Source organism: Telopea speciosissima, chromosome 1 (assembly GCF_018873765.1).
Source record: "Telopea speciosissima isolate NSW1024214 ecotype Mountain lineage chromosome 1, Tspe_v1, whole genome shotgun sequence".
NCBI lineage: Eukaryota > Viridiplantae > Streptophyta > Magnoliopsida > Proteales > Proteaceae > Telopea > Telopea speciosissima.
Genome location: NC_057916.1, coordinates 72,630,349 through 72,652,332, shown reverse-complemented (window position 1 = coordinate 72,652,332; position 21,984 = coordinate 72,630,349). Strand labels below are relative to the sequence as shown.

General features: G+C 39.4%; 1 protein-coding gene across 2 annotated transcripts; it reads left to right on the top strand.

The window, feature by feature from the left end:
* Window positions 1-976: 976 nt before the first annotated feature.
* Window positions 977-19,792, top strand: LOC122664469. 2 transcript variants are annotated; one of them, XM_043860297.1, is made up of 14 exons: window positions 977-1,340; window positions 1,437-1,570; window positions 1,683-1,832; window positions 2,000-2,111; window positions 2,278-2,608; window positions 15,299-15,512; window positions 15,668-15,757; window positions 16,251-16,506; window positions 16,663-16,775; window positions 18,490-18,591; window positions 18,677-18,724; window positions 19,071-19,181; window positions 19,260-19,350; window positions 19,441-19,792. In XM_043860297.1, exons 1-14 carry the CDS (start codon window positions 1,082-1,084, stop codon window positions 19,530-19,532), a joined length of 2,103 nt encoding a protein of 700 aa, XP_043716232.1. In that variant the 5' UTR covers window positions 977-1,081; the 3' UTR covers window positions 19,533-19,792. The 2 variants fall into 2 exon arrangements, with proteins under 2 accessions (XP_043716232.1, XP_043716241.1); XM_043860306.1 differs by lacking the exons at window positions 19,260-19,350; window positions 19,441-19,792 and having other exon boundaries at window positions 18,670-18,724.
* Window positions 19,793-21,984: the final 2,192 nt, after the last annotated feature.

The window sequence follows — 21,984 nt, the reverse complement described above, 5'->3', positions numbered from 1 at the left end:
GGCAAATAAAAGAACCCCCATTGGAATCTGACAAAAGGAGCAAGAGCATTAATAACATGACTCCCTCACATGAACAACGATATGAGGGAGGTGTGCTATTTCATTTTTGAGCTAGCATTTTATGAAACCTTTACTCAATTAAAAATCATGAATTTCAGATTTATACAAAAAGCTCATTTATATAAAACCAATTTACCCTCATTTTGCCACATGGACAAATTATGTGGCTATTCAAATTGTCAGATAGAAATGATATGGATCAGATTAGCCATGTGCCACACTTCAGACTCAAATTCAATCAAACACCCACCATGTATGTCCATGAATACCTAATTGCCTATGTTGCTTTATCTGATATTTTTCAATTTTTCTATAATACTATATTTTTCAAAATTCTATTTTACCACATGACAAACTCCGTTTCCATAACAATTTAATATATAAGATATTGAGATAATGAGATAATGAGATAATGAGATCTATCAATAAAAAAAACAAAATTGGTACCATCTTATACCCTAAGTGGCCATTTGCTCTTGGATGAGTCCCAGGAAAGAGTTCAAATTTATTATTATTATTTTTTTGGTAAAAATAATTAGTGCAAATTTCAATGTGCCGAAATTATTTTCTGTTTTTTTTTTTTTTACCAAATAAAATTATTTTTCGTTTTAGCCATTTACAGCAACTTTCTGCTTATCAAGAGGAAAAAAACTTAAAAACTAAAGGAGTGCAAATTTCACTGTGACGAAACGGTATGTCTTCTTATGTTGGTTACCGGATGCAGGTGGTGTCGTGGTGTATTCCTCGCCTCAATAAATCAATTCTGCTCATCGAGGGATCTGAAAAAAACGGCGGGAAACCCTCAAAGGGGAAAAAAAAAACCTGTTTTGTTTTCCACAAAAATTCCATCGTCTTTCGTTCCGTTTTTGATTGATCGAACTCTTATGTGTGAGACTGTGAGGTGAAGAGTCTATAGATAGAGTGAAAAAGAAAACAACTGCAACTTTTATGGATATCTCGCATCAGGGTCGCTTCGAGCTCCAACGGTCGATCTACAAGTATTCTCTCTGGTTTTCTATCTATGACGCTTCTCATCCTTCCGCGCTTTCACTTCTTCCCCTCCTCCTACTCCTCCTTTTCCCCTTCCCCAGTTAGGCCTTGCCGTTTCTTCTCTGCAGCTGCGAGCACACAGGTAGATATTGAGAGGAAAAAGTACGACAATGTGGCTCTGTTGTGGTTCAAGCACGATCTCCGCTCCGACGATCACCCGGGCCTTGTCGCCGCTTCCAATCGTCAGACTGTTGTTCCTCTTTACATCTTCGATCACCGCATCCTCTCTCGTAAGCCCCCCTCCCCCTCTCTCTTTTTGAATCCCTTTTTCCCGAATAGTTTGTGAATTGAAATTCTCCATTGATTCTGTAAATACATTGGTACAGGTTTTTCTGATGAGATGCTGGAACTGGTTCTATTGGCTTTGGAAGATTTAAGAGAGTGGTTGAAGTCTCATGGGTCTAATCTGATGATCAGGTTCGGTAGGGCGGAGAATGTTATACCGGAACTCGTACAAGAGGTTGTTACACATTTAGCTAGCTTATTCTGTACATTTAGATGCCTGTGCATGAATGGAAATTTAAGCAGTTATCAAATCAGTTGGTTAAACTCATGGCCTAGGATTGGAACAGGTGAAAGCTACCCATGTATTTTCAGAGGAGGAAGTGGAGTATGACCTTCGTACGATGATTGATATCGTTGAAGGCTCGTTGTCGTCCGTGACTTTTTCTTGGGGTAGCCCTCAACTTGTGCGTTGGCAGACTCCTTTTTATGATATCAAGGTAGTCCACTTTTGCCCGGTTAGGTTGTTGTGCTGTAAGACTTATAATGTGATGCTTCCTTCCCTGCTTTCTTTGTTTCGCCTTGTCTTTCTTCTCCCTTCTTAGTTGTGTTTGCTCATCGAATTTATGTTATGTTTTTGAATTTGTGGCATACCCATATCTAGTAGAACTTGATGGAGCTACCAGCATCGTACTGGGACTTCAAAAAACTCCAATACCCCGTCACTACTCCAATGGCACCTCCATATGTACCTGGTGTGAGCATGGAATTGAATTGGGGTATGTTACAGAGCGTTTAAACTCCTATCCTTTTATGCTTCTACTTTCCTTTTCCCTTTAGACACAATTTCACACTGTCTTGCTTCATTTTATTTTTATCCTTTTTTCTTCCCAAGTTTGGATATTATAAATATTGCTATTCAGCTTATCTTCAATTATGCTTTAGGTACCATTCCTACATTTGCTGATGTGAAGATATTTATGATTGGAAACCCACACGAGTCAAAAAATAGTTGGACTTCAATCAAGAAAATTTCTGCTAAAACAATTTTAGGGAAAGAACGTATCAGTGCCGATCAAAGCATGAGAAATGTAAATTCAGTTGAGAACAGTCGTAGCAATTTGGATTCCAAGAACATCCAAATGACACGGTCGCAAAATTCTGTTTTTCTCTCAAGAAAAGGGAACCTAATTGGATGTGGGACAGATATTTTATTAAATACATTAGCTGCATATCTGAGATATTCGGAAGGAACAGCTAGGGATGACTGGCAAGAGTAAGTGATAACGATCAATTATTTCTCTTTATGTTGGTTCTTTTTTTCCTTTGTCAATTATTATTGTTTTATACTGGTGGAACTTATCTTTTCTAGATGATGTAGTTTAATTACTTTTGAGATTTTATCAGAAAGTTGTAGATATGATATATATTATGATTTGGAGCAACTGTCATCTGTTTCAACCACTTGCGATGTGGAACCACTTGTAGTTGGCTAGATGAATTAGAAATGCAACAATTAAACACGAGGAAAGTGAGCAATGTTCAACTCAACTTGCTGAGCCTTATCCCAACTATGTCACGTTGATTAGATGAATCCTGTTCGTCTATTCCACTCTTAGTAATGCACTATTGCTGTTAAACCATAACCGCTTGTGCCTTTCCCTTCAGCCCATGGCTTTCCCCTTTTCCTTCTAGCACCTCCAATTTGCATTACATCACTCCTCACTCGTTCATTTCTTGGTTGCCTTTGCTCATGGACTAGCCATCATAACCAGAGACCTTCCTTTTTCTTTTCTTTTCTTTTTTTTTTTTTGGGGGGGGGCTTCACACACTTCAAACTTTTGATTCTGTTGCTGCTGCATGTGCATCAAAGCTTTTTGACTATTTCATCCTTTATTTTTCTTATGGCACACATGTGAACATGGCTATCAAATTACTATGGTTAGAAGGTAAGTTGATCAATGAGTTTGTAAGAGCTTAGAAACGAGCATTACTTCTTTTCTTATGGGCCTATGATAGATCAGTTGTATCATATTGCTTAAAGTTCCATGCTGGTTAAAAGGCTCCACACAGGCCCCTAGAGCCCATCTGCTTTGCAGTTCCATGTGTCTACATGTTATTATGCAAAGCAAAGGGGACTACAGGCCTTCAGCATTCTTGTTACTATGGTGATATTTTTCAGAGAGACATAATTATTAGATTATGTGGCATTCCTATCACAGTATTGCTAAGACTTGGGTGCGATAGAAGTTATTTGGATTAAACATATAACTATTGGTGGAGTGTAGAGGGGACCACCAGATTTTCATGGATCCAAGGTTGTCCTAATAGTTTTTGATACCATTGTTAGCTCTCCTGAGTATCCTATTTGATTTCATTATTTGTTAACAAGACAATATTATTGGTGCAATCCTGGAGTTTGAAAACCCTATTTGAGTTGGGTCCACCCAAATAACAAATAGGTCAAACTTAAAGATCAGTGGCAATCTTGTAATAATCTTGCAATTCAGAATCAATCAAGTGAAGGAAAACAGGGTTAAGGACATAATCGAAGCAACTACTTAGAAGGGGTATTTTTGGAAATTAATAAAGGAATGAGGAAGGAATGGAATAAAGTAAGAACTAAGGGGTTATTTGTGTAAATTAAAATACGGGTTTTAGTTATAACATAAATAGGTTGTCTTCAACCTCCCGAATGCAAGCCAAGTATGGAAAAATCAGAACAGGTGTGAGTGAATGAACTCCTTCATACGGCCATGGCTGGGTCTGAAATTCCTATGGGTGATTCGAGTTAGAATGTAGGGAATGCAAGAGAGCAAGAGAACAAGAGAGAAAGAGGTGAGATGAGAGTAGGAGGATGGAGGAGAAGAAGGAGAGGAGAAGAACAAGAGAGATGATGGTAGAATGTTGTGTGTCGTAGAGATTTCTCCTCTACACCTATGTTACTTTATTAATAATATGAAAGAAATTACATACACCTCCCTAGGGAGGTAAAAGGTAAAAAAGGAGATTACAATATAAGGCAACTAGTTAACAAACTAGTTCCTAAAATACCCTTACTACACAAACTCTAACACTCCCCCTCAAGCTGGAGAATGTATATCATGCATTCCTAGTTTGCATAATAGAGTACTAAACTGAAGAGAAGTAAGTCCTTTGGTGAAGATGTCCGCCAATTGATCACCAACCTTCACAAAAGGGGTGCAAATGCAGCTAGAGTCTATCTTCTCCTTGATGAAGTGTTGGTCCGCTTCAATGTGCTTTGTTCTATCGTGTTGCACCGGAGAGCCGCATAGGTTCGTTAGTAACAAACCCCAACTCTTGAACCAATCGTCTCAACCATATGAGTTCACAAACGCCATGAGCCATTGCCCTAAACTCTGTCTTTGCATTGGATCTAGCTACAACAAGCTGTTTGTTGCTTCTCCATGTGACCAAATTACCACCCACAATGTGCAATAGCTAGATGTAGACCTTCTGTTTGAGATGGATCCAGCCCAATCGGCATCTATGAAACCTTCGACTCTCAAGTGATTGTGCTTGGCATACAATAGTCATTTCCTTGGAGAGGAATTCAAGTATCTGAGAATGCGGTATACAATATCCAAGTGCCCACTCTTGGGAGCATGCATAAACTGACTCACCACTCCCACAACATAAGAAATATCTGGGCGAGTCATAGACAAATAGATGAGCTTCTCCACTAGCCTCTGGTAAACTTCCCTGCATCAACAAGAGAGGCTCCACAATCTTCTCCTAGTTTATGATTCTGCTCAATAGGAGAACTTGTTGGTTTGCAGCCCAATATCTTTGTCTCTTTTAACAAATCAAGAACAAACTTCCTTTGACACATGTTGGTTCCTCTTTTGGACCTTGACACTTCAATTCCTAAGAATTACTTTAAGGGACCCATAATCTTTAATCTCAAATTGTTGAGCCAGGTAGGTCTTCAGCCTAGCTATCTCAGCTCTGTCATCTCCAGTCATTACAATGTCATCAACATAGACAATAAGGGCTGTAATAGTACCATTACTACGCCGGGTAAATAAGATGTGATCAGCTTGACTCTGGGAATACCCATTCTTCAGAATAGCCTACTTGAACCTCTCAAACCAAGCTTTTGGAGACTGTTTTAGACCATATAAAGCCTTCTTGAGGAGACACACCTTCCCTTTAGCTGAAGGGAACTTGAAGCCAGGAGGGGGGTGCATGTACACTTCCTCTTGTAAGTCACCATGGAGGAAAGCATTTGTCACATCCAACTGATACAATGGCCAATCTCTATTTGCTGCCAATGATAAGAGGACCCTTATAGAATTATGCTTAGCCACAGGAGCAAATGTCTCATGATAGTCAATAATGCAAGAGTCGACCTCGAACCAGTGAAACCAGCGGGAGATAGATTGTAGTAGGATCGATACAATGAAAAGAACAAATTAAACTGCAACTCTTTTTTTATTATTGCTACTTTTCTATTACATAAGAAGAAGAGCATAAAAAGAATAAGAAGAAGAAAGGGATATAGAAGAGAAGGGGGGGGGGGGTAGGGAAATGGGCTTCTCACCCTAGGTCTCTCACCCACAGCTATCCCAGCTGTTGAAATATGGAATTCTCCCATAACCGATGGCACCAAGGCCCGAAAATTCTTTTCTCCAAAAATCTGATCATTCCTTACAATAGGGGACCTATTAATAGCTTAGGCAAGCTTACAAAATAGAAGATAGTAAACAGAAACTTCCTAAAACCAAAATAGAAGGTGGGAAAATAGCAACTAATGAAAAATAGAAACTAGCTGAAAATAGAAACTACTAAGGCTTTATAAATCCAGCCTTCTAAACAAGAAATGAAACAAAAATAGAAACAAACTGAAATTAGAAACTATCTAATATACTTTCTAAAACTGAAAATAGAAACTAAACTATGGCAGCATTAGGAGAGAATCTTTCTCCACTTGATGGGCTGTGACACTGTTCACGTGAACAGTGTGTGAACAATGTTTTGGTCTTTTAACTTCTTCATGCTACACTCTGGGCTTGGGCTGAGGCTGCCTTAGGTGATGCTCCATCAAACCAGCAAAAACTTGCCACATCATCAGACAAAGCTGCTTCTCACAGTAGTCAAATCCACAACCTTGCTGGGCTGGTTTTGGGGCTTGTTCCTGCGGGTACATATGGACTTGTGATCTACATCAGTCAATCCCGTACACCTGACTGTACCATTTGGCAACCAACCTTGCCTTGTACATCTCAATCACACCATCTAACCGATACTTGATTGTGTAGACCCACCTGCATCCAACTGGAACTTGCCCCTTAGGAAGATTGATAATGGGGGACAGGTAAGAGAAAAGGGGAAATCTGAGAAGAAGCCGTGAGAAAAAGGAGGAAGGGTTTGGGGGGGGGGGGGGAGAAGAATGCACATGCACAACTCATAAACTCAATTCATTCTTTCCTTATCTCTATGATGGGGGATTACATCATATATAAAGAAAAATAAAAGACTCCTAAAAAATTAAAACTCACCCTCTAACTAAAACTTATCCAAAGAGAGTAATGTAGTTCTAGATAGGGTAAAGCCCTACTAGAAGCCAATTAAACCAGGACCAATAACAAGGAACTAAGGGGCTGTTGGTTCTGCAGTTTCATGGGGACAGAATGCGTTTTAGGTCAAATCTAGGGCTTAGGTTAGGATAATGGAAGGGGGCTTAGGGGGTATGGCTAGGCAGGTTTATAGGACTCTAATAATGTAGGTATTATAGAGTTTTAAGTGTTTTGAAAATTCTCAGAAAACGGCGATAATTCAGGATCGACTATGGGTTTTGGGGAAATTAATGAAGGATGAGGGGATTAGGGTTTTGATGGAAAAATATGGCTGAGCAGCAAGATCTAGAGTTTAATGGAATTAGGGTTTAATGGAATTCAAGCAAAAATAAAGGGGGATCAATTGGGGAAGGGAGTAGAGGATTAGAAGAAGAAATTAATGAACAAGTTGCAGCAGAAATCCACTAGCAGCAGATTGGACAGAAGTGAAGGATAGAACCACCTTCGAATTGAGATCCTCCCGGCCGTCACGACGCAAAGAGTCGATCGGATTCCACCAATCCCTTTCCACCTTGATAGAACCATAAGGATGCACACTCTCAAGGAGCACAGGAGCAACATCAATGGCAGCCAACAAGCAAAAGCTTTTTTTCATTAATCAAATTCGTGTTCAATGCTGGCCTCCCTTACAAACTTATATAGAAGACTCAAAAATAGACTTAGACACTAAAAAGGAAAGGCGGGACCCTATCCCTAACCTATTAGGTAACTTAAACTGACTAGGAAACTAGAATACTAAAGGAAATAGACTCAAAACATGGCTGGACTTATAGAGTCCTAATCCTGCCCAACTTACATCACATGACCACTTAAGTTGTCACATGACTACTTAACCAAGTCACATGATCACTTAAATTGAACCAATTGGATGCAACCAATTTGAACCGGTTCAATTAAAAAAACATAAAAATAAACTAAGTATTGGGCTAATCCCGTATGCAACCTATATACCCCTAGTTTAGGCTCATTAAAGTGGCCTATTACATAGAAAACCCTTGGGGATCAAAGACCCAACATATATATATCCCAACTCTAGACTTATTCTTAGTAAAAGAAGTCAAGTTTGGTGATAATTCTGCATCAACTCTCCCCAGCTTGAAAAAATTCGTCCTCGAATTTTGTAGTGGTAAGTGGGAAACAACATGTGAGTAGCAGATTTGACCATTCCCAAACAAAACTCTGGTGGAGCAGGAACATTAGGAATATAGTCTTCCAAGCGTGGAGCTTTCTCTTCGAAGAACCATGGTGGCATAACAAACTCTATATGCTTTACCTCCGAATCAACACCAACTGTGAATGTCCTATCCAAAGAGTCTTCAGTGTTAGCAACCTTCTCATCTAATACTTGAGACACAAGCTCCACCTCTTCAAGAACAACATCTTGAGGGTCATTGTTCTCCTGTAGAATCACCTCTGAATCAATTACATGCTGAATATCCCTCAATGGGGGTAACTCGTTTGGCAGCTCCCTTGGCATTACATTAGAAAAATCATGCAATAACTCCTTGATGGGCTGTGCCAACTTGACCTCGGGCTGGGCAGCAACTTCTTGTGTAACCACGGCTAGGATCAGACCTGAATCATTGCTGGTCTGCTCAAATTCTTTCTGTGGTACAGCTAAGACTTTATTCTCATAATCTGTCCCCTTCTGATTGGTGTGTGTGAATACCGGATCAAACTGAGAGGGGGGGTGAATCAGCTTCCCTTTTTGCTTGTTCTCTGTAAACAACAAGGTCGCTTACAGTCCCACCTCGCACCACCAGAATGTGGCCAGGTCTACCAAGACTATAAACCCATTCTGCAAAACAGGGATTAGTCTTCAAAAACAAATAGCAGGCAACGAGACAGGATATACGTGGTTCACCTCACAGTATGTGAAGGCTACGTCCACGGAGCAATACCCCTCGGGGTTTCGTATATGCCCAATACTCAACTCAAATACAATAAGCCGCCCCTACGGCCAGGATACCCCTTACCCTGCTTCAACCTCTCACCTCAGTGAGGGTAAGGACCTCAATCCCAATACAATAATGGCCTCAGCCTTACAATCAATCAACCCATTAAATAGATTCTATCACAAACCCAACCCAAAACAGAGAAGTAATGGTTTATGATCACGTTTACCTCCTCAAAGGCAAACCTCCAACTCCAAACGAATGCTATGAGATCTTCAATAGAACAAATCAAGCACTCGAATCCATCGCCAACACCGAATCGAGGTTTTCAGAAGACTTCCTTCGCGCCTCTACTCTCGAACCACGCCAGAATAGTCGAAGATGACTTCTCCACAATTTCCTTCTTCTCTAGGGCTCAAAAAGTGCGTTTTCGGTCATACTAAGCGAATATATATACTTTCCAATAAATACCCTCTGGACCGATAATAAGAAAACGCAAGCCCAAGACACACCCTGCTGACCAACAGAATACTGTACCCACAACCATTTGCTGATGACCACCACTGCCAAACCTTGTTGCCAACAACGACAACACTGCCACGAGCACTAACAGTGTGCATGGTTTGTCGTTTGCGCATCTCGGAGGGTAGATTAAAAGGATTTAGAATGACCTGCTGTCCCTTGTGTTCTATATACCTTTCTTTGTCTTCTCTGTAATCTCTGAGTCTATCCCTCTTATCTCTGGCAGAGGTGACTCTTTGTTCTCCCAATCGTTGCAACCTATCCAGGATGGCTTCATTTGTAGCCCTTTGTTTAGCAGGAAATTTCTGGAACAATTCCAACATAGCAGCCATAGGATCTGCTGATGGATTTACTACTTGATTACCATGCTGATCCCTGGCTCTGATACCAAAATAATGTAGTTCTAGATAGGGTAAAGCCCTACTAGAAGCCAATTAAACTAGGACCAATAACAAGGAACTAAGGGGCTGTTGGTTCTGCAGTTTCAATAGGACAGAATTGCAGTTTTAGGTCAAATCTAGGGCTTAGGTTAGGATAATGGAAGGGGGACTTAGGGGGTATGGCTAGGCAGGTTTATAGGACTCTAATAATGTAGGTATTATAGAGTTTTAAGTGTTTTGAAAATTTCAGTAAACTGGCGAGAATTCAGGATCGACTATGGGTTTTGGGGAAATTAATGAAGGATGAGGGGATTAGGGTTTTGATGGAAAAATATGGCTGAGCAGCAAGATCTAGAGTTTAATGGAATTAGGGTTTAATGGAATTCAAGCAAAAATAAAGGGGGATCAATTGGGGAAGGGAGTAGAGGATTAGAAGAAGAAATTAATGAACAAGTTGCAGTAGAAATCCACTAGCAGCAGCTTGGACAGAAGTGAAGGATAGAACCACCTTCGAATTGGGATCCTCCCGGCCGTCACGGTGCAAGGAGTCGATCGGATTCCACCAATCCCTTTCCACTTTGATAGAACCACAAGGATGCACACTCTCAAGGAGCACAGGAGCAGCAACAATAGCAGCCAACAAGCAAAAGCTTTTTTTTCATTAATCAAATTCATGTTCAATGCTGGCCTCCCTTACAAACTTATATAGAAGACTCAAAAATAGACTTAGACACTAAAAAGGAAAGGCCTAACCCTATCCCTATCCCTAACCTATTAGGTAACTTAAACTGACTAGGAAATAGAATACTAAAGGAAATAGACTCAAAACATGGCTGGACTTATAGAATCCTAATCCAGCCCATCTTACATCACATGACCACTTAAGTTGTCACATGACCACTTAACCAAGTCACATGATGACTTAAATTGAACCAATTGGATGCAACCAATTTGAACCGGTTCAATTAAAAAAAACATAAAAATAAACTAAGTATTGGGCTAATCCCGTATGCAACCTATATACCCCTAGTTTAGACTCATTAAAGTGGCCTATTACATAGCAAACCCTTGGGATCAAAGGCCCAACATATATATATATATATATATATATATATATATATCCCAACCCTAGACTTATTCTTAGTAAAAGAAGCCAAGTTTGGTGATAATTCTGCATCAGAGGGAAACTAAATCAATTCACTAATTTCTAAAATAAAGAGAGAATAAAATAAACTAAAACGCATTATTTCCCCAAATAAGATAAATTCCTAAAATCTTAATAGATCCAAAAATTCAAATTGGACCCAATTCAATTGAGTTTGGGTCGGTCTGGTCCAAGATTCTCCTGCATCAGTAAGAACTACAGGTGTGTTTGTGTAAATTAAAATAAGGGTTTTAGTTATAACATAAGAAGGTTGTCTCCAACCTCCCGAATGCAAGCCAAGGAGGAAAAATCAGAACTGGTGCGTGTGAACAAACTCCTCCATATGGCCATGGCGGTCCGAAATCCTATGGGTGATTCTTCACTTCCAGGCCTGTTAAAGTGATCAATCACAGACCTCAAAGGTCAAAGGAGTAAAGATTTATTTGGCCCTGCAACTTGGTTTGGCGGTAGAAAATGAGATGAGCTCTGAGTTTGAAATAAAACTCTCAATAGAATAGGTTTTAGGGAACAAGATTATGCAGTTTTGGTCTCCTATGGATCATAGACCAAATAGAGTGGTTGTTAGGGAGTTCAATCAAATCCCTTGCGGCTCAGTTGGTTTGACATTAACAGGGTTTGGATAGAAACAACAAGTAGCAGGAATAAAAGAGAGGGAACAACAAAGAAAGAAGAGGAATGAAGACAGAAGAAGCAGGGAATAGAAAGAAGAGGTTCAGCGAGGGAGACCATATCTAAGGGGAGGGAGGGAGAGGGGGGGGGGGGAGAGAGAGAGGGAGAGAGAATTCAACTCTCCATTCAATATTCTTTTCAATCTCATTCACTGGTTTCCATCGGCAATACATTCAATTATAAGTCAAAACTCCTAACATATTAATAAAAACCCAACTCAATATGCAAACCTTCTCAACTAAGAAATAGCTTGAAAACTGCCAAATAACTCCTATGTAATCTACCCAAAATAAAATAAAATAAAAGATTGCTCCTATGTAATCTACCAGACCCCTTTTGACAAAAAAATCGGTTAGGCCGGTTGCGTCTCGGCTTGGATCTACAAAGTGGGTTGGTCTGGTTGATGGCTGGAAGTGCTTTATCTTGAGCCCATCATGCTTGAAAGAATAGGTTTTCTTATAGCCACAATGTTGTACCTTCATATCAAATAACCACGGATGCCCAAGGAGGATGTGACATACCTTTATAGGTAGGATGTCACATTGCACTGAATCGATCAATCCCCCAATAGAATACATGAGAGAACACCTTTCATTGATTTTTAGGTTGGTGGTGTTCACCCAAACAACTTTGTAGGGATTAATGTGACTTTGTTTTCAAACCGAGCTTGCAAACGACGTATTCAGACACGATGTTATTTCAAAAACCGCTGTCGATTATCATAGTGCATAGAATGTCGTTACATCGTACTCTAGTCTGGAAAATACTGTTGCGACACCAATCATCCTCATCAGATATCTTGTGTGTAGCCAAAAGTGGACGAAGAACTTAGCAATACTACGGCCCTCCATTACTTTCGTCATCATTGACCTCACTAAACTCATGCTCACACTCTGCCTCCAAAAGTACTATCTGGTTCTTCCGTTGCTCATTTAAAGCTGTATCCATGAGTTCTTCCTTTTAGCAAAAGGGTCTTGACTGTTTGAGCACTGAGCAGAGAAATGTCTGAACCCCTTTCATGTAAAACACTATATCTCAACCTGCAGCTTCGAAGGAGGTTTGTTGAAACCACGTCGAGGTGGAGAATACAGACGCTTCAGCTGTGAAGATGCCATAGAAGATCCACTAGCCTGCAGCTTGCTGGACGACTTCTCTGGTTGAGAAGGTCGCTTACACATGCTATCATCTCTGGAGAAAGTGTATAAAAATCTTTTGAGTATAGGGCCTCTTTAGACTCTCTTCTACATGATATGCCCCCTGTACTGCATCCTCCATCTTAGGAAGTCGACTGGATGCTAGTGGAACACTGATCTAAGGATGCAAGCCATTGCGAAATTGTGCCACCAATACCTCTTCATTCCACTCAAATATCAGATCGAGTGGCTAAGCAATAAAACCTGGCCACATACTCCTCATTAGTCCTCAACAGTCATGTTGTCCTGCCTCGGCTGTGTGAACTTGATCCACATGTGCTGGTTATAATCAAAATCAGATAGAGTGGTTAAGCAATAAAATCTGGCCACATACTCCTCAATAGTCATGTTGTCTTATCTCGGCTGCACGAACTTGAGGTGCATCTACTGCTTATAATCGGTCGGCCAGAATCTCCGGTTCATTGTTTCACTCATCTCAGCCCAATTAGCCACTAACCCGATGCCTCAAGTCTGATTCTGTTGCTGGTGTTTGATCCACTAGACTCGAGCCCTGCCCTGCAGTTTAACCTCTGCCAATAGAATCTTTTTGGCCTTAGTCAAGTTATTCCACTTGAAAAAATATCTTCAAACTATAAGCCCAATCAAGATACTGTTCCTGGTTGCTCCCATAAAAATCGAGGATGTCCAACCTCGCTCCTCTATTAGCTCCATAAAGATCATGTCGTCCAGCTCCATATGGGGTGGTGGTGGTGTAAAATGTGGAGGCGGTGAAATGTGAGGGGTGTTGATGGTGTATAAAATGGTAGGGGTGGTGGGGCAACTTAAAATGGGCCCTGTGGTATGGAGTTGGAATAATCCCCAGATTGAAAGAGACTCTTTCCCTTGTCTGAAGCTGTCAATCTGTCAATAGAAGCCTATAGCGATGCCATCATGGACTGAAGGGAAGTGACTATGGAGTCGAACCGGTCAATACTAGTAGCGAGTTTATCAACCCGGTGTATGAGATGGGTGATGTCAGCCTGGGTTTCCTCCTTGTGGGAGTTGAGCTGTTGAATAGCTCATTGTTGGCCACCATAATTTTCGGCTGGGGATGAGGAAATATTGACACTAAATTGGTGCGATCCCGGGGTTTGAAAGCCCTATTTGAGTTCGCTATGGACCCACCCAAATAAAAAATAGCTCAAACTTAAAAATCAGTGGCAGTCTCGTAATTATGTTGAAACTTAGAATCAATCAAGTGAAGAAAACAGGGTTAAGGTCATAATTTTGAAGCAACCACTTAGAAGGGGTATTTCGGAAAATTAATAAAGGAATGAGGAAGGAATGGAATAGAGTAAGAACTATGGGTGTATTTGTGTAAATTAAAATAAGGGTTTTAGTTATAACATAAGGAGGTTGTCTTCAACCTCCTGAATGCAAGCCAAGGGCGGAAAAATCAGAACAGATGCTAGTGAACGAACTCCTTCATACGGCCATGGTGGTCTGAAATTCTTATGGGTGATTTGTCACTTCCAGCCCTATTGAAGTGATAAATCACACAACTCAAAGGTCAAAGGAGTAGAGGTTTATTTGGCACAATTCAATATGGAAACCTTTTCAAGTAGGAAATAATTTGAGGATTACCAAATGACTACTACATAAAAAAATGGCGACTCAGTGCATGAGGCTCCCGCTACTGCAGGGTCTGGGAGGGGCAAATGTATGCAGCCTTACCCCCTGCTTCGCAGATGAGGATGTTTCCAAGTTTTGAACCTGCAATCAATAGGTTGCAATAGCGCAACTTAACCATTGCGCCAAGGCTCACCCACTACCAAATAACGCTTACATAGTCTACCCAAGATAAAAGGTTGCTTCTATTTTTGACCAAAATTCCAGGTTTGGCCGGTTCATCTCGTGGCTTGGGTCTCCAAAGTGGGTTGTGCCAGTCCAGCCATGCTAACGCAACTGCATCAGTTATACATTCAACCCCTGGGGGGATACAGGTGCACATGCTTTCTTGCTGCACCTGACAATGGGCTCCTTAAAGTTCAACTATAGTCTCTGTTTATGCGAAATTTAGGGCTGTTTGTGTAGCTGGGGTCTTTAGAAACTGCCACGCTATAGAATTCTTGCTTATTCCACCCAGTGGGTATGAGAAACTTTGTTTTGGCTGAGTGCTTAAATCCTTTTTTTCCCCCCAACTTGGGGTCAATCGCATTGAAAGAATTTAGGCAGCTTTTTGTTTAGTGTAACACTGGTTATGTCATTGGATGAATGCAAGGAGATAAGAGGATCATGGAAACCTTGTGCATTATCAGACAGGTCATGCTCGTGCTTCATCTTTAGACAGCTTGTTCCAAATGAAACCAAGACCAGCCTCTGATCTAGTGGATGGGTTTGCCAAACAGAGGTTCCTTGGTCATCTATCATTTGTTGGAGTTCAGTATTGATGTATTACAAATGCTTTATTTCTTCTTTGGGTAGTATTTGATCTTTTTTACTCCGGTTTGTCCTTTTTCATTGAAAAATACTTATTCATGAGAAGGTTCCATTCTTATCCCTGCATCTCAGGAGCAGTCCTTTTGACTTGGTTCCATGACAGGGTGCATGAGAAATTACGTAATGCTGAAATTAGGAGTGGAGCTTCATTTGGTGCTCTGTTTGGTTCAGCCCTTTCTGTTGGTATCATATCAAGAAGAAAAGTATATTTTGAAGCAATTAAGTATGAGAAAGAACGAAATGCAGGGTTTCTATCTCCTTTTGGATACTCAGCAGCCACTGTTGCTGCAGCAGCTAATGCTGTCTGCTCAATGGAGGTAAATGAACACTGAGACGATGTGGTTGGTTTGTAATAGTTGATGCATGGAACTAATCATCTTGCTTGGTTAATATGATTCCTGGCATTAATTAATTTCAACTTCAGTTTGCCATGCCAACCATTCACTGATCTTTCAGCGACTGTCTGTGGCAGTGGTATTGGCTTACGGCTTTGAGAAGCCAGATTTGCAGTGAAGGAAGATATTCTGTTAGGATATGGAGATGGAATGGCTATTTAATTCAGGTATTTCATTGGAACATTGTTTCAGGATGGCTCATTAATGTTTTTTTCCAGATCCTCTAACTAACAGATTCTAAGTATCCTAATTTATTAGTGCACAATCTTAGGATAAGAATTCAGTTTGTGCTGTGTGAAGGGTATTATTGATTCTCTAGGACACTCTGCACCATGTTAATTATTGTTTGGGAAATTTGATATCGTTTTATGTATTTTTAATAGCATGTGTTTTCTAAACAAATTGTCCTGTTAACGAATCTAGACAGTGAGGAATCCTATATCTCTGCTGCATGTATGCCACATTTCCCTCCTAAAATAAAGCTCCATTTGCTGAGAAATTTTTTAATTAATGAACTTGAAACCTCACTGAAATGCATACTACTAGAATGCAGGATGATAGGTACAATCTGGTGAAGGATAAGAATAAATTATCTAACCAGAAAGTGTCTTTTATTTTGTTAAGAGAAATACTTATTCTTCTGAGCTGTTCCACTTGCAGTATACAGTTGTTGGTCATGAAGGTCCTGCTGTACTTCTTGTACATGGGTTCGGTGCATTTTTGGAGCATTACCGTGATAATATAGATGCAATAGCTGATGGAGGAAATCAGGTTTGGGCAATTACTCTTCTGGGTTTTGGTAAATCAGAAAAGCCAAACATTGTATACACTGAACTCATGTGGGCAGAACTGCTAAGAGATTTTATAGTTGACGTTGTGAAAGAACCAGTATATCTAGTTGGAAACTCAATTGGTGGTATGTTCCAACCTTGAAGTTATTTGTCCTTTTTCCTCAACTGTTGTTGAAAAACTTTTGGTTTTGTTTTTCTTACTACATATATGACGTAATGTGATCAAATGGAATTTTCTCACTTTTAACTGTCTATCTGTTTGTTTGATTATTCATTTGCAGGCTATTTTGCTGCTATTGTTACCGGACTTTGGCCTGCCTTGGTCAAGTCTGTTGGCCTAATCAATACTGCAGGTTCAGTTGATCCAGGATATTCTTCTTTTCCAGTCACTAAAGTAAGAGGATTTCCATCCTCTATAACATTTCATTAACTTTTTGCATTTCTAAGTTCATTGTGTTGTGTTCATATGGCATTGTACATTGTCAGGTAAATAAAACACACTGGTTTATTGTGTATCTGAACTAGATTAGTGTTGCGTGTTTGTTTCTTGGATTAGATTTGCAGTGTTATCTTTGCTGTATCTTTCTATCAAAGGATATTTTTCATTTCCTCAGTAAGTTGCATCTGTGGTGTTGTAATAACAAAAAATCTATTAGACCTTGATTCTGTGGTTGAATGGTCGGAGGAAAAAAATGCATGCAGGTCAGTTCTCAAAAGGGCTAAGTTATTTGCTGTGTGAGTAGTTGATGCAGTGGTGTTAGATTGTCTGGATAGACAATATTGGCCTTGTAAACCAAAGCCCAAGAGATCCAGCCCATTCTCCCAAGCCTTTAGGTTCAGGTTTGGGTCCAAACAAGGCCCAATGATTGTAGATTGGATATGTTGGGGGTTATATTAATTATCACCGGTATCTTTGTAATTTTGAGCTTTTAAAAAATATAATATTTAATGGCTGTCAAGTCCTGGGGTCCAGTACTGGTGTGGGTTAGTCTATTAGATAGAAGTTGAGTCTGTTGAATAGCTTATTACATTAAGACAAATGTTAACAGGTTTAGGAAAGTTATGTCTAATAGGATTCTTATTTTAATAGGTTTTATATATACATGTACTCCCCCCATTGCTTAGTAATGGAATTAAATAAATATATGTTTTAAATCTGTGTGGTGCATGTGCCTCTCTCCTTCCCTTCCCCTTCTCATAAATCTCTCTGTTCTCTCCTCTACAGCAATCTCTTCTTCTTTTTTCTCTCCCTTCAAACTTCTCTTCTCCTCCTATTATTTCTATTTTTTATACTGTATTCGCCTTCAGTTTCAGAGGGTTTTTCTCTGCAAAACCAGAAGAAGAGGGTTGGTATTCTATGTTGCAACCAGTGAGTAAACCTGCAACTAATTGGATCTGGTAATTATTTTCTATAAACCAGTAGAAGAGGGTTGGTATTCTATGACTAAACCTTAACTAATTGGATCTGGTAATTATTTTTTATACTGTATTCGCCTTCAGTTTCAGCGGGTTTTTCTCTGCAAAACCAGTAGAAGAGGGTTGGTATTCTATGTTGCAACCAGTAAGTAGACATTCAACTAATTGGATCTGGTAATTATTTTCTATAATTAGATTCTGTGACTAACTGATATATCAGGTCTGTCTTTTGTGATATATTTCCTCAAATTCTCTTATTTTAGTTGTCGGATTGTGCTTCTGTTTGGTTCTATTCTTCATAATCTGTAAAGTCCTTTGCATAGCTATTGCATAGATCCCCCGGGCGTGTTCTGCAGTTTGGAATTCTCATACTCTTTAACTGAGAACTGTGGACCAGACTACATTAGTAGTTCACTAGTACAAATACCAGGAAACATTTTGGTTGTTTCAGCCTTATATGTGGGGGCAAATGGACCTTTTTTGTGTGCCTTCATGTCCATAATTGTATGAAGAATTCTAAACAGTCTCACACACAAATTTGGAAACCCGAAACTGTTTTCTGTTGTTTTTAATATTTAAATTATTTTTCCACATTGTTTATTCTGCACAATAAAGTGTTGTTACCCATAAATGTTAACCAATGGAGGTAAAGGTATTTGGTGTGTATTCATTTCATCTAAAACTTGCTTCAGGAAGGACGTGTATCAGGTGGGGTTGCATGGTTTGGTAGTCGACTCCTACTACTGTATTTGAGGTTGACTGTAGGGAACATAGTGAAGGACTGCTATCCATCGGTGAGTCTTCTCTATTGCTGACACCATTTTGATGTTTTTCTTCTGGATATGTTGGGTTTTTTTTTAATTCTTGTTCAGGTTGCAGAACACAGAGCGAGCTGATGATTGGCTTATTGATGAAATGATAAGAGCAGTATCCTTGTTCAAGGCTGTAAAATTGGTTATCCATCTATGCTCCATGCAAACCTGTATTAGTATTTTATTTTTATTGGGGTGGGTTTGGGGGTGGACTTAGGCAAATAGGTTAATGATTATAATGTAATTTGCAGATGCAATTAGGATCCCTGTAAACAAAAGTGTTATTTTACTATCATGGTAAGACCACTGTGCCCGCCCTCTTCCTTTTCAGTTGTGCTAAGATTTGAGTGCAATCTCTATATTAGCAGATTTAATTCAGTTAGGCCTGTAAACATATGGCTGGATAGGCCAGTGCATTTCCCTCTTAAGTAACATATGATACTCCTTAACAAATATTTTAGTCACATGATCCTGGTGTGCTGCCTGTTCTGGAAAGTGTCTTCAACTTCAACCTAGCGATTCCTCTCAATTATCTCTTGGAATCATTTGGGGGAAAGGTCTTAATTGTACAGGTAACTTTGCAACAGAAAGAAAACTTAGCCATAACATTGCTTACTGATTAGTCTCTCTCTCTCTGTGTCACTCAACAGGGTTTGAAAGATCCCCTTACCAATTCCAAGTTAAAAGTCTCTATGTTTAGGGAGCATTGCAATGGTGTTGTGATCAGAGAATTGAATGCTGGTGAGGGAAGAACTTATACTTTTGAAATTGGTGCTTGCCCATTCTATATTATTATCCTGAGAATTCTCTCTGTTATTGATGATGTTGCAGGACATTGCCCTCACGATGAGCAGCCAGATGAAGTAAATTCTATTTTGTGCAAATGGATTAAAACCGTTGAAAGCAACCTTTTGCTCTGTTGAAGGCATTTTGGTTTAATACACCATTCTATTTATCGGTTGTGATTGCTCAAGAATGTAAAACAAGAAAAGATTCCGTGGTCATTGATCCAATTGAAAAATCTTGGTCTAGCACATTCTCACCACTATAAGTACTTGTCTTTGAAAGAAGTCAGCAAGGTGGAGGTCAAATTCTGTCTTGTGATTTCAATCTCATTTCAGTTGACAGCATTGCCTTTTCAACTACTAAGTATTCAATGGTTTACCCAGTCTATTGCTGCCTTTTTCCCAAATGGACATTGGTGGATGTAATTAAGGGTGTCAAAACCTGGCCCGAACCGTTAAGACGGATCGAAAAAACTCAGACCGAACCAAACCGATTTTTATTGGATTGGTTTTGGATTGGGGTATGATGGGACTGGTGGAAAATCGGACCGCACCTGACCGACCGATAACAAACCGAAAACCGAACTTAATGAAACCAATAAAAAAAAACCATTTAGTATAGGGTTATGAATAGGTGAATTGATTATCCATTGATTTCAATATTAGTGAGCAAATTTTTAATTGTAAGGGGAATACAAATCAATGAGTGAAGTTTTGAAAAAAAGGAAATTGATTTGTAATCATGCTTCTTCCATTAATCTCCTTCTTTACTATACAAAATTAGTTGGTTATCAAATAAATGATTAGATAGTAAAGTTCATTTTGTCAATTCAATTTTAATTATCTTCTTAGGCCTCTTTGGTATCACTTTTCATTTTCATTTTCTGATACATAAACGTTTTTTACAAGTGTTTTGTACAATTTATGGACCCTATTTCTGCTTACAAAACATCAAAATAATTGAAAACGCCCCCAAAATAATAATGGACTCAAGAGTCCATCATGGATTATGGCCCAAAATTGTTTCTAGTCATTTTTTTGGGACTTTAATGAGCATGTGCTCATAAGGCCCCAAAGTCGAGGGTAGAAGCGTCATTTCATCTTTTAATTAGAAAAACAAGTCTCGATCCTCCTCTTCCTCCTCCTTCCTACTGCAAACCCACCGGCCTCCTCCTCCTTCTGTTGTTGCAACCCTACTGGCCTTCTTTGCTTGCTTAGACTTCTTATCTGTTGAGGTTTTGGTGTCTTGACTTCTTATGATGGACTGTTGTGTGGAGCCTCTGTGGGTATTTCGGTAAATTTCTTGTATAGGGTTTTCGCTATGAATCTATAGCGAGAGTTCTTTCCCAGTATTGAGAAATCTGAGAGAGGTGTGAGGAACGAGCGACTGTAACCTATTCTCCATTGATAGTGAAACAGATTTCATCTCACTGTGGACATAGGCAATCTTGTCGAACCACGTAAATCTTTGTGCGCATTGTATGATTGTGTTTGCGATTTCCATTATTCTCTGCATCGTGTTAGGTTTCACATTACCCTCTCTCTCTATTCCCTTTCTTTTCATATTTAATTTCCAGTTGGTTGCTTTCTGTAACTGGCCACTAAACTTTGGAAAATTCTAAATCGAATTCTCCTTTCAATCCTCTCAATTGATTCCATGGTCGGCTTGGAGTCCAGATTGGTTCTTTCATTCCTCTTTTTCAATTTGTAGGTTTGAGAATGTCTGTTGTAGCTTTGTTTGGTCGTTGATTTACTATTGGTGATTTTGATTCTCAAGCACGACAGCCAATCTGACTAAGGACGTTGGAAATAAAAAAAACCTTTGCACAGGCTGTTTCATTGGTTTCAGGATTTAGTTAGGGACTTGTAACTTCTCCGGGCATTGCTTGGATGCCATCAAATTCAATCTCTTTGAGTCTATGGGGGGATTAATATACCTTTCTATTCCTCTTCCCATTGTCATTTTAAGTGAGGAAAGGGATTAAGGAGGTTTGGTGAATTGCAAGTTCTGAGAGTGAGGGAGTATTTTTTGGTGTTAGGGGTACATTAAATGGATACTTTGTAATCCAGTAATTACTCTTTGTTCCCTTAATTGAATTTCAATAAAACTTGGCCCAATAGGGAATACAAGAATTTCCACCTTGTTGAAGATCTTGTGGTGCTACCCGAAGACTTAAATGAATAACCATCGCTGTTAAGAACAACCGAGATCCAATGAGAATTTACGCGTAGCTTCTGGTCTTTGGAATTATTCCATCCCATTAGTTGGGAAAGAGTACGTTTACCTTTTGAAGAAGGAGGTGTCAACTTAAAAAGAGTGAAAGACATAAATAAGTCCTCCATCATGAAGTCAATTTAAAACATTTCTTCTAAGGAGAATAGCTTGTGGGTTAATTGAGTATATTCTAGATATATGGGAGTAGATTTTATCTTGACTGTAAGAAACCATTTGATTGCTCCTATATTTGGAATAAAATAGTAAAATACAAAAACTTGATTAATCAGCATGTTAAATGGAAAATAGAGAATTGTGCTAACACTCTTTTCTGGCTTGATCTCTGGCATCTTCAAGGAACTCTAATCAATCACG